Here is a 12,414-nt window from a genome sequence, read left to right on the forward strand (position 1 = left end):
AAGGGAAGGACAGCACACACTACCGGGGAAGTCAGCACAACTGGACTAAACCAAAGCTAAGAAGTTTCCTGAATACAAACACTTTGAAGGACAGAGTAGCAGGGGTAGGGGTCTGGGAACCATGCTTTCAGGGGACATCTAGGTCAACTGGTATAACAAAGCTTATTAAGAAAATGTTCTGCATCCTACTTTGGTGAGTGTCATCTGGGGTCTTAAAAGCTTGCAAGTGGCCTTCTAAGATGCATCAATCGGTCCCAACCACCTGGAGTAAAGGAGAATGAAGAACACCAAAGACACAAGGAAAGCATTAGCCCAAGAGTCAGAAAGGGCCACATAAACCAGAGACTGCATCAGCCTGAGACCAGAAGAACTAGATGGTGCCTGGCTACCACCAATGACCGCCCTGACAGGGAACACAACAGAGGGTCCTGGATGGAGCAGGAGAAAGGTGGGGTGCAGAACTCAAATTCTGGTAAGAAGACCAGACTTAATGGTCTGAGACTGGAGGAACCCCGGAAAGCATGGCTCCTGGATTCTCTACCAGCCCAGAACTAAAACAATTTCCGAGGCCAACTCTTCAGAAAGGGATTGGACTGAACTATGGGACATAAAGTGATACTCAAGAGGAGTGTGCCTCTTAGCTCAAGTAGATACAAGAGACTAAACGGGCAGCTTCTGTCTGGAGGTGAGATGAGAAGGCAGAGAGGGTTAGGAGCTGGTTGAATGGACATGGGGAATCAGCGGTGGAAAAGAGTGTGCTGTAACAGTATGGGGAAAGCAATTAGAGTCACATAACAATGTATGTATAAATTTTTGTATGGGAAAAAATAAAAAAAAAACTAAGATTCAGTGGAATATGAGTTTGACAATGTTATAAATGCTATGGAAGTAATTTATCTGCTTTGGAGGGCCTGGGAAAATGGAAAGAGACTCCTGAGGCTGCCTGAACAAATTCTTGCCCCCTTTCTTACTCATGGGTTTAACATTTTTAGGAGATACAGGGTAATATTAAGCTCTGACATGTATTTTCTTTGTAACTTTCCTCTGTATTAATCATGTCAGTGTTTGCTGACTACTGCTTTGTTATTTTTTATTCTCTTGATTTACTCAGTAAACATTTCCTAAGCAGTAAAACTATAAAGGCACTTCAGGAAATGAGAAAGGCAGGAAACCCATCCCTTGCCTTAACAAGCTTACTATTTGAATTAGATATAGGCATGCCTGTTAACATGAAAAACAAAAAAAGTAAGACAAGGGATAAACGGGAAGAATATATTTGCAATGAATATAATGAACAAAATGCCATATCTGGAGGAAAAAAAAAAGTTGCCAATGAGTTGATTCCAACTCATGGCAACCCTGTATGTGTCAGAGTAGAACTGTGCTCCATAGGGTTTTCAATGGCTGACTTATTGGAAGCAGATCACCAGGCCTTTCTTCTGCAGTGCACACGTGTTAACCATTTGCACCACTCAGGGACTCCATGGAACATACAGATTCCTGAAAACAATCCAACAGAAAAATGAGCAAAGGCTATAGACAAGCCATTAACAACATTCATGCTTATTTGCCAGAATAAAGGGTAAATCAGGAGAAATTATACTACCAAAACTTAATAATCCCGTATCACTAGTTGAGATCATTTTTCATGAACAAACCTGAGTTTTCTGGACTTGGAACCAAACAGGCCTGGGTTCAGTCCCTGTCCTACTATTTGACTAGCTACATGACCTGGGACAAGTTAGACTTTCAGAGAACTTACACTAACAGAGGAGATAAGGCACATACACAGATAACTACCCAGAGTGGAATGACATTAGCATGATAGTAGGTAAGGGAACAAAGTTCACAAGGAAATGGCTGGCTTCATAGCAGGCAGATTAGGGTAGGCCTTCAGAAGGAACTGCTATTTGAGCTGAATCTTGAAAGACAAATGGGATTATTACAAGTACCTCTAGTTTGACATTCATTTCTGCTTGTCATGTATGTCACTGACCTATCGGAAGCTATCACATCTAACATAGCTTTGTCTTCTTCACAGCTGAGCACACTGCCGCTCACAAAGGCTTAGCACGTCTTTGTTAATCCATCTCTCCCCAGCACTGGTTTGCTATCAGATCTTCTTGTTTGTTGCTCTTGAGTCAATTTGTGTGGACCCTATATGTTACAGAATAGAACTCCTCCATAAGGTTTTCTTGGCTGTAATCTTAATGGAAGCAGATCGCCAGTCCTTTTCTTCCATGGTACCACTAGGCGGGTTCAAACTGCCAACTTTAAGGTTATCAGTTGAGTGCAAATTGTTTGCACCACTTAGGGACCTATAATCAGATTTTAGGCCCTATAAAATATGCTCCCAGTTCATTTTCACTTCTCTGTGTATCTGAAAGCCCTCATGCCTTCCTTTCCCCACCATTCTATGTCTACATAATTCAACTCTTTATACCCCCTGAAATGCTAATGTTCTCACTAGTGGATCTTCTTGGCGGCTACTCTGCTCCAGCCTTAGTCTTTCTGCCATTCATCCCATACTGTTTACTGAGCACCTACTATATGCCAGGCACTGTTCTTGGCTACATCAGCGTACAAAAGATACATAAAGCTCTGTCCTTGTGAAATGTAAATTTTGATGGCCCAAGCATCCTGACAGTTCCCTGGGAGCTGACCTCTGTCCTCATCTGGTGCTCCAACATTCCTACTACTCTCTGTCTTCAACTGCAGGCCAGTCTGAAACCAAGAGTTCTTAATAGCCTTCCAAATTAAACTGGACTTGGGTCAAGCTGCATAGTTTCACTGAAGGCCGACATAGGAGAACTTAGTAACAAAAGAAGATAAAACTGTAGTATGTAGTACATCGTTTTATTGGAGAGCATGCGGAGATATCTTTAGCAGTAAAGATTAATCATGCAATCTTTTTGGCAGGAAAAGCAAGCAATAAAGGAAAACCTGTAAGAAATGTAATAAAGCCAGACCCTCAAATCAGTTTCATGCGTTCTGCCTCTGCCCTCTGGTCTCATTTGAATCCTCAAGGGAATATTCGTGACAGTCAGATGCATCTATGTGTTGCAAATAAATGCTCTGAATGTTTCAGTTAACCTCTAGATTTGGTTAGCTGGGTAGAGCTAAAAACTAGTTATACAAGCTCCAAATCTGCCTACTCTCCCTCATTAACTCCACACCTTTTTGTTTAAGTTACACATAAATACAGAACATTCTGTAAAACGGGAAAATCAAGAAATAGTTTCTGGAGGAGGGGGTGCTGGTGCCTCTCAAGGCAGCTGAAGAATAAAGTAGAGAAACAGCAGCTAGCATGCATTTGCGAAGTCTTATTAACTGTCAAAATCCCCTTCACTGCAGTCTCTCCCAGATGCTTCTGTTCTAGGCCAAGCAATCCCCGGCTCAGCCCTTTTCTCAGAGATTAACAACTGTAATTTGTCAAGTGCAACAGCAACCTCTTCCCCCACTTACTTTTAGCAACATGAGACTCTATGTGTTTCCAAAAGGCAGAATTAGGATCAGAGAGAAGGAAACTACAGAAAGATAAGAGTTCTGCCTGAGTTGAAGAAATAGCTTTCTAAACCTTATCCCTATCCAGATTCGAAAGTGAGGCCCTCCCAGAAACAGAGCTCCCTGCCCTTGCACATGTTGAAATTGCAAGAATGCTTCAGAGACCATTTATGCTTCAGATAAAGTGGTGGTGACCGCTAAGCTTCCCCCAGGTGATGATGGATCGTGAGCATCAGTCCCTCCTTAGAGAAGAAATGGACCCTATACGAGATCAGATTCACAAACTCAAATGCCTCCTGGGCCAGGCAACCTGGGAGTGGATGTCTCTAGCAAACCAAAGGGGGCAGCTTTCCTAGCTTCAGCCCACTAATCGCCAGATTTTCCAATTTCCCCCCATAAGCCTGGAATCCACATTTTTAAGTGAAATTGTTTTTTATTTTAAATATTTGCAACTTATTCAAAAAAGTTTTAAATACTATGAGACCAAACAAGATGTGACAATGGGCCGATCTGTCTTTTGAGGTCAGTTTGCGACCTCTGTTTCAGAGGGAATCTTTGCTTCAAAGGTCAGATCTCTCTTAAACGCCCTCCAGAATTCATAGGTGTGCGGTGGTGGTGGATCCGTGACTCTGCGGTGGAAATAGAAGCGTCCCCTCTCCCGGAGTGTGGTCAGGGTTCATCCTGGGGCCCTAATCCCTTCACTTTTTCCGTTTTAAATCTAGGAACAAAAACCAGGGCCAATCGACTACAGGTGCCAAAAAAAAAAACAAAAAACAAACCCAAACCCACTGCCCTCCAATCGATTCCAACTCATAGTGAGCCTATACGACAGAGCAGAACTGCCCCCAGAGGGTTTCCAAGGCTGTCAGTCTTTACGAAGATGATTGCCACATCTTTCTCCCCAGGAAATATGGTGAGCGCAAACCACCAGATTAGCAGCCGAGCGCTTAGGCGCTGCGCCACCAGGGCTCCTTTCCTACACTTGCAACCTCCTTTAAGTGCTTCTCCAAACGAAAAAGGGCTAGCGCCGGCATCCTCCCAGTCTAGCGAAAACCCTGGCGGCGCCCGTAGATCGAGGGAGACAGCGTCCTGCCCCCCTCTGCACTCACCAGCCATGGCTGCCGCAGCTCTGAGAAGGCGCAGTTCGCGAGCGCTGATTGGCCAAGCTGCTGGTGCGATCTGGCGCGGCGAAGTCCTAGGGCGGCGGTGCCGACGCCTGGTAGGAATGCGTCGCTGGCGCTGCGTCTTGAGCGCTGGCTCCTTTATACGCTGCCCGGCCCAGCCCAGTTGTGCTGGGCGGCCAGAAAGGGCGGGGCCGGATAGTCAGGCCTTGGGGCGCGGGGTAGTAGACTCCAAGAGTCGGGTGGATGGAGTAGGGTACGTGGAACTCAAGAAAGTTCCCGGGGGTCGGGGGTGTGGAGCGGGGGGCCGGGGGACGATGCGGGTGCAATGCGCGGAGGTCCGTGGCTGTTTAGGCTCTGATCTGTTGAGTCATGGTGACTCCAGACTTAAATTTTGAGAGCTGGGGCTGGCAAGACCGAGAGAACCAGGGAGACTTGCTTCCGTGGAAGTAAACTTGTTTCTTCCTCTGTAAGGTTTGGTGGGGGCGGGGGGCATAGAACTGACCTCCCAGGTTGCCTGCTCCTGGGTAGTAACCCCTCCCCCTTAGGGCCAGATAATTGGGGAGCTAATTGGTTACACCTCCCACGAGCTAGGCCCAGGCTGGCCCGGGGGTAGGGGGGTAATTGCAGAATGGGGAAGCATTTAGAGAGTTAGCCAAGTCTTTAAAGTTTATTCGCTTTACACAAAGTTTCACTTTGGGGTACCGAACAGAGCAAAACGTTTCAATCTCAACAAAGTAAAAATTACAGTAAACTCTTCATCTTTCAAAACAGGAGACATACTGTAAAAAGGTGAAGGAAAATGAACTCCAAAGTGATAAAAAACCGTCAGCAGCATTACAAATGATAACTAAGAAAAATTCAGATGGAGGGAATATGGGAAGTACACGGGCTGGCTGGGACAAGCAAAGGTGAAGTGCTTCAGGAGCAAAATTTAAGGGGGCGCCAAAAAAACCTCAGGAACCAAGATAATACTTTAATGCAATGTTTCAAAAAATCAAAATGTTACCCGAATAGGGTCTGTGCCCTGGAGCAGTTGAGCCAAGAAACACACTCCTAAGTCAGAAAGAGTGAGAAAGTTTTAATTTAGGCAGTGTACACCACCGGGGATCCTACAGCAACACAGGCTGTCCTTAGGGAGTCCCAAAAGGCATTTTTACATTAGAGCTTATATATGATTTTTACAAAAGTTGTGTTATTCACTCCAACATAATTACAAGAGACTCTTTATCATACTAAAGAGATAGGGAACCGGACATTTCCTTATCAGGCTAAAGATAAACATCTCTGACATCTGGGCTCTAATCTTCCTGTGGGGGATCCTAAGTCATAAAACAGAGTCATTAACGAAGGTATGCGAAAAGGGAGAAGGCAAAAAAAAAAAAAAAACCACCTCACAGGTTCATTATGGCGTTAGTTATGTCAAGCCGTCACTTGTCCATTTTGAAAAGGAGAAAACATGCTGTGGGGTATTACGGTCACAAAAACGAATACAAAAAACAATGTCATGATGGACAAAATAGAAAAATGTTAAATGAAGATGGGCTCAATAACATGCCAAGTCATGTTGAGCCAGAGACAAAAGGAGAAATCAGTAATAGCCTGTCTCTAACATACCGATAATTTTGTTCATCATGAACTTTCATTAATTTTGATTTTTAAAAATATTGCATTAAAATAATATCTTGATTACTGAGTTTTCTTGGATTCTTTTAAAATTCTGTGCTTGAGACAAGCACTTCAGCTCACTTCACCCTAAGCCTGGCCATGGCTGCCAATAAGTGAAATTGCTTTTCTTTTTTTCATAGTGCATAGTAAATTGACACTGTCTGGGGGTTCAGTGGTAGAATTCTCGCCTTCCACTCCTGAGAACCCGGCTGGATTCCTGGCCAATGCGCCTCATGCGCAGCCACCACTGGTCTGTCATTGGAGATTTGTGTGTTGCTGTGATGCTGAACAGCTTTCAGTGGAGGTTCCAGACTAAGGTGGACTAGGAAGAACGGCGATCTACTCCCGAAAATCAGCCAATGAAAACCCTACAGATCACAACTATCTGATCAGTAATCGATCATGGGGATGGTGCAGGACCAGACAGGCAGACTTGACCGCAGCTAACAACAACAGAGTTGATAATAGAGGAAAAAGCACATTAGAATGTAGGAACCACCAGAACAATTAAACGTGTTTTTTTTAAGTGTTTCTTCTAGGAGTACAGCAGGTGCGCTCAGCACAGACTCTGAAAAGAGCTGATGTAGGAACTGTGAACTGCACTGTGGACAGGGTTAAGGAAAGGACAGGGAACCTTATTCCCAGTGTTCTGAAATTTTATCAAGATGAACATTACAGACAGGGTTAATGTCCCTTTGGCCAGCATCCCTACTTCCCCTTCCCCCCACCCAAAGGTAACCCCCAATATGATCTCGTTTTATACTTTTACATACATTTATATACCTACCGCAGAAATGATACCGTATTGATTTGTGCTTTTCTAAATGATGCAAATATGTCATGCTATACTTATGAATGGACTATTTTAACTTTATTATCCCTTCAGGGAAGAAAAGTTAACACAATTTATTCCTTTCTACCTAGAGAGTGGGAAATAATAAGCACTATCTTATTGAAGGAGGAGCCCTGGTGGCGCATTGTTAAGCGTTCTGCTGCTAACCAAAATGTTGGCAGTTTGAATCCACCAGCTGCTCCTTGGAAACCCTATGGGGCAGTTCTACGCTGTCCTATAGGGTCCTATGAGTTAGAATCGATTGGAGGGCAGTGAGTTTTTTTAAAAAATCTTACTGAATACTTGGTCTACAACAGGAACTGTTCTAAACACATTTATATGTATTAACTCATGTAAATCCCCAGAACGACCCTTTGAGATACCATTATAACGCCACTTTTAAAATGGCTTCATTGAAATATAATTTACATACCATAAGGCTCACCCTTTTTAAGTGGACAAAACAATGGTCTTAGTGTATTTACAGTTTTGTAATGATCACCATGATCTAATTTTAGAACATACTCATCATCCCCAAAAGAAACCTTGTATCTGTTAACAGTCACTCCCCATTTCCCCCACCCTTGATTGTCCTCACCCCCTAGCCCTAGGCAACCACTAATCTACTTTCTGTCTATAGATTTACCTATTCTGGACATTTCATATAAATGGAATCATACAATACGATGGGCTTTGTGACTAGCTTCTTTCACTTAGCTTAATGTTTTCAAAGTTCATTCATGTTGTAGTGTGTATCACTACTTTATTCCTTTTTATGGATGAAGAATATTCCACTGTATGGGTTTACCACATTTTATTTATCCATTCGTCAGTTGGTGGACATTTGTTGTTTCCACTTTTGGACTATTATGAGTAATGCTGCTATGAACATTCATGTATAAGTTTTTGTGTGCACATTTGTTTTCATTTGTCTTTGGAATATACCTAGGAATGGAATTTCTGGGTCATATGGTAATTCTTTAACATTTAAGAAACTGCCAAACTGTTTTCCAAAGTGGTTGCACCATTTTACACTCTCAACAGTAACGTAGGAGGTTCCAAATTTCTCCACATCCTTGCCAGCACTTGTTACTGTCTTTTTTACTGTCCTCCTTCTAGTAGGGTTGAAGTAATATCTTACTGTGGTTTTGATTTGCATTTCCCTAATGACTAATGATGTTGAGCATCTTTTGTATGCTTATTGGCTATTCATATATCATCTCTGGAGTAATGTTTATTCAAATCTTTTGCTCATTTTTAAATTAGATTATTTTTCTTTTTATTATTGAATGGTAAGAGTTCTTTATACAAGTCCCTTAACAGACACAAAGGAACCCTGGTGGCGCAGTGGTTAAGCACTCAGCTGCTAACCGAAAGTCAGCAGTTCAGACACACCAGCCTCTCAGCGGGAGAAAGATGTGGCATTCTGCTCCTTTAAAGATTACAGCCTTGGAACCCTATGGGGCAATTCTACTCTGTCTTATAGGGTTGCTATGAGTCAGAATCGACTCCATGGCAATGGGCTTTTTTTTTTTTTTAAACCAGATATGGAGCTCACAACTATTTTCTTCAATCCTGGATTTTCTTTTCACTTTCTTTGTGGTGTCTTATGAAACACAAAAATGTTTTAAAGTTTGATGAAGTCCAATGAATAAATTTTTTCTTTTATGGATTATGCTTTTGATGTTGTATCTAAGAAATCATTGCCTAACTTAAGGTCATAAAGATTTACTCCTGTGTTTTCTTCTGAGAATTTTATACTTTTAGCTCTTGCATTTAAGTCTGTAATACCCTTTAAGGTAATTTTTGTGTATGGTGTGAGGTAAGAAATAAAACCTTGTTTTTACAGATGAAACTGAGGCACTGACTGGTTATGTGACTTGCCTATGGTTGCACAGCTAGTCAGTGGTGGAGTCCAGAATTTGAACCCAGGCGTTTATGCTTCAGAGCCAGCTCCCAGTCCCTAGTTGCTATCAAAGTTAGAGTCAGAGTTCTTGAGTCTAGCTCCAGGTCAGCTGCTGCTGAGACCTGGTTGTCTCGTCTGCAAAAATGTGGGTTTGGGCTGCATCACCTTCAAGGTCCCTTCCAGCTTTAATCTGCTTTCAGTACAAGATTTGCGCAATTCCTATGGTTTTCTCTGTAGCAGGCCTCAGATCCCAGGTGCATGTATGTACTGGGACATTGTATGTCAACTGAAAACTGTCCTCAAGGCCTTTCTTACACCCACAGGGTGCAGGCTGAGACCAGGGAGCCTTAGGAAACTTTGTTGATTGTCTTTATTATCCAGAAACAAAAAGCAGGGATAAGAGAATTCTCAGGAGTCACCCATCCTCCTCCCAATGAGAGAACACAAACAGCCTTATTAGTTACCTGGTAATGCAACGTATCTGCGTGTATGGCTTCTTTGCTGCACAAGGAGAAGTCCCCCAAGCCCTGTTGCTTTTCTCTGAGCTTCAGATGATGGACTTGGTACATTAGCTCAGAGCCATGCTCAGACCTGAGTTGGGGCTCAATATCTGTTGTCCTCAGTGTTCTGTGGATACCAGCCAAGTACCCCTAGATGGGGACAGGTCCTCGGTATTAGGGAAGAAAAGATTCTTCTCCTATAAACCCGATTCCTCTCTACCCTCCTGTCTCTCCACCAGGATCACTGTTACACAGAACACGCCATGAGGTTGGACTTCTGTGTTCTGCTGGGATTTTGGTGGATGCAAGCCAACCCCCAAGGAAACTCCCCTTTCAACAGCTTGGCTGCTCACATTAGATCACAAAATGGAGGATGATTACATAATATCTGCCAAACCTGAGAATCATGGCCTAGCCAAGTTGACATGTAACCTTAACCATCTGTCTTAGTCATCTAGTGCTGCTATAACAGAAATACCTAAAGTAGATGGCTTTAGCAAACAGCAGTTTATTCTCTCACAGTCTAGTAGGTTAGAAGTCTGAATTCAGGGCGCCAGCTCCGGGGGAAGGCTTTTTCTCTCTGTTGGCTCTGGAGGAAGGTCCTTGTTGTCAGTCTTCCCCTGGTCTAGGAGTTTCTCAGTGCAGGAACCCCATGTCCAAAGGACGCACTACTTTCTTGGTGGTATGAGGTCCCCATGTCTCTCTGCTTGCTTCTCTCTTTTATATTTCAAAAGAGACTGACTTAAAACACAACCTAATCTTGTAGATTGAGTCCTGCATCATTAACATAACTGCTGCTAATCCCATCTCATTAGCATTATAGAGATAGGATTTACAACACATAGGAAAATCATATCAGATAACAAAATAGTAGACAATCACACAATCCTTGCAATCATGGCCTAGACAAGTTGACAGATATTTCTGGGGGACACAACTCAATCCGTAACATCATCACAGTATCTATTATCTGCCTAAGTAAACAAAATTTACTTTTGTCTTATTTGTTCTTCTTGTGCCACGCATGGGCCACAGGATTTGAATTTCCTGTCCCTGGATGTTAAGACAAGCCCAGTTCAGGCATAAACAAAGCTTAAAATAGTCTACTTTTTAACAGTATTCCTACTGTTCTAATATGAGTTTTACTTCTTTGGAAGTAAGAGGACTACATGGGTATTTTGGGGATACAGACTTAAGTGAATCGGCTGGAGGATATGTGGATCATAGGTCTCTTGTGTGACCATTGCCCCAGCTGTGGTTACCATAATTGGGAAGTTTCTCATTTCCCATCTTCCTGGAGTTGACTCCAGTGACCACATTGTTTTCACCTTGATGAGCTACCCTTCTGGTTCTCTTTACTTTGGGGGCTCTTTTTCTTTCCAGCATTAGATCAGAACCATGTTTGTTTTGCCTTAGGCCATTCCTAATCAATGTAAATTAACCCTGAACCCAGCTCTAGGGTACAGATATCAGGGTGCCAAGAGGCAGACTCCTCCCTCTTCTGCACAGTAGAGACTATCAGCAGGTGAAATATGGCAGTCATTTGAAAGTAAAGAGCTTGGCTGCTAACCGAAAGGTTGGAGGTTTGAGTCCACCCAGAGGCAATTTGGAGGAAAGGCCTGGCATCTACTTCCAAAAAATCAGACATTGAAAATCCTATGGAGCACAGTTTTACTCTGTGGGCCTACTCATGGGGTCATCATGAGTCAGAATTGACTCAGTGGCAACTGGTTAACCTGTTAAAATTTGTAGTCCTGCTGACTGAAAAACTGGGATTAACAATTTACTAAGTGTGCATTCAATTTACTAAGTGTGCATTCATACAACCCTCTTTATCATAATGTTTCCACTTACAGGTACATTACAAAGCATCACATATGCCTCTCTACAACTGTAGCTGTCACTAATGCTCTGTGCCAAGTATTTCCATCTAGCACCTCACCTTCCACAGACAGGTTAGGATTGAATTCCTTGGCCCTGTGCAGTTGGGTGGGGCCACAGGACTAGTTCTGGCCATTGAACTGTGAGCCAAATACTTTTGAGGCTTGCTTTGTTGGACAGGACCAGAGCCAGCCTTTGGTCTAGGGATAGTATTTCCTTACTCCTGAGCTCTCTACCTGATGCCCCATGAATTATGGAGTTTCCCACTTGTAATTAGTAGGGAACACAAACTATTCCTCACCTTGTGTGAGCTCCGAGGATTATTTGCTCTACTTCTTTTGGGCATTTCTTTCCCCGGCCTCAGGTAGCTCCTCAAATGCATATGCTGATCAGTACTTAGCTAAGACTCAAGGGGGACCCTCTGCAGATCTCCAGAACTTTCTCTCTGTGAAATTTTCTCCTCTCTAGTACTCTGTCTTAGAAATTCTAACCACCTTGGCCCCCCTGGACTTCCAGCTCTGTTTTCTTAACTCAGGGAGACTTCTGGGCTCCAGCAGGGTTCTCCCTGGAAATTCTCTCTAGACAGCAAACCAGTGCAATTGTAGTGCTCACCTTGTTGTGTCCCCCTCTCTCAAGGATCGCCATACTCTGCTGCCTGATGTCCAATGGCTGAAAACCATTGTTTTACCTGGTTTTTAAGTTGTTTCAGTCAGAAGGGCAAATCCGGTCCCTTTGACTTTATCTTGGTCAGAAGCAGAACCAGATGACTTATAAAATCTATTCCAAGTTTAATGACAACCCCAAAATGTTCTCTACAACCTAACTGGTATTCTAGCACTATTTTCAACACCTGCAAGTGGACTTCAAAAGAGTTGGATAGAAAATTGTGCTTCATGGCCAGCTAGTCAAAATACTTTTATGCAGTAGGTGGAGTTATGTTATGCATATTAACTTTAAAAAGTTAATATTAAGTGCCAAATGTATGCTACAACAAATATTTAT

The 12,414-nt window shown here is 43.0% G+C and overlaps 1 protein-coding gene across 3 annotated transcripts in view; it reads right to left on the bottom strand.

Annotated features, from left to right (window-relative positions):
• The window catches only part of NQO1 (NAD(P)H quinone dehydrogenase 1), a 27,215-nt gene extending 22,455 nt beyond the window's left edge, over positions 1–4,760 (bottom strand). The window contains exon 1 of one of the 3 annotated variants that reach the window (XM_023738416.1): positions 4,614–4,760. In XM_023738416.1, coding sequence (XP_023594184.1) covers positions 4,614–4,620 — 7 coding nt within the window. In that variant the 5' untranslated portion in view covers positions 4,621–4,760. The remainder of the gene's footprint in view (positions 1–4,613) is intronic. The other 2 variants (XM_023738415.1, XM_023738417.1) reach the window with 2 other exon arrangements.
• Between the last annotated feature and the right edge of the window lie 7,654 nt (positions 4,761–12,414).

Source organism: Trichechus manatus, unplaced genomic scaffold (assembly GCF_000243295.1).
Source record: "Trichechus manatus latirostris isolate Lorelei unplaced genomic scaffold, TriManLat1.0 scaffold00116, whole genome shotgun sequence".
Classification (NCBI taxonomy): Eukaryota; Metazoa; Chordata; class Mammalia; order Sirenia; family Trichechidae; genus Trichechus; species Trichechus manatus.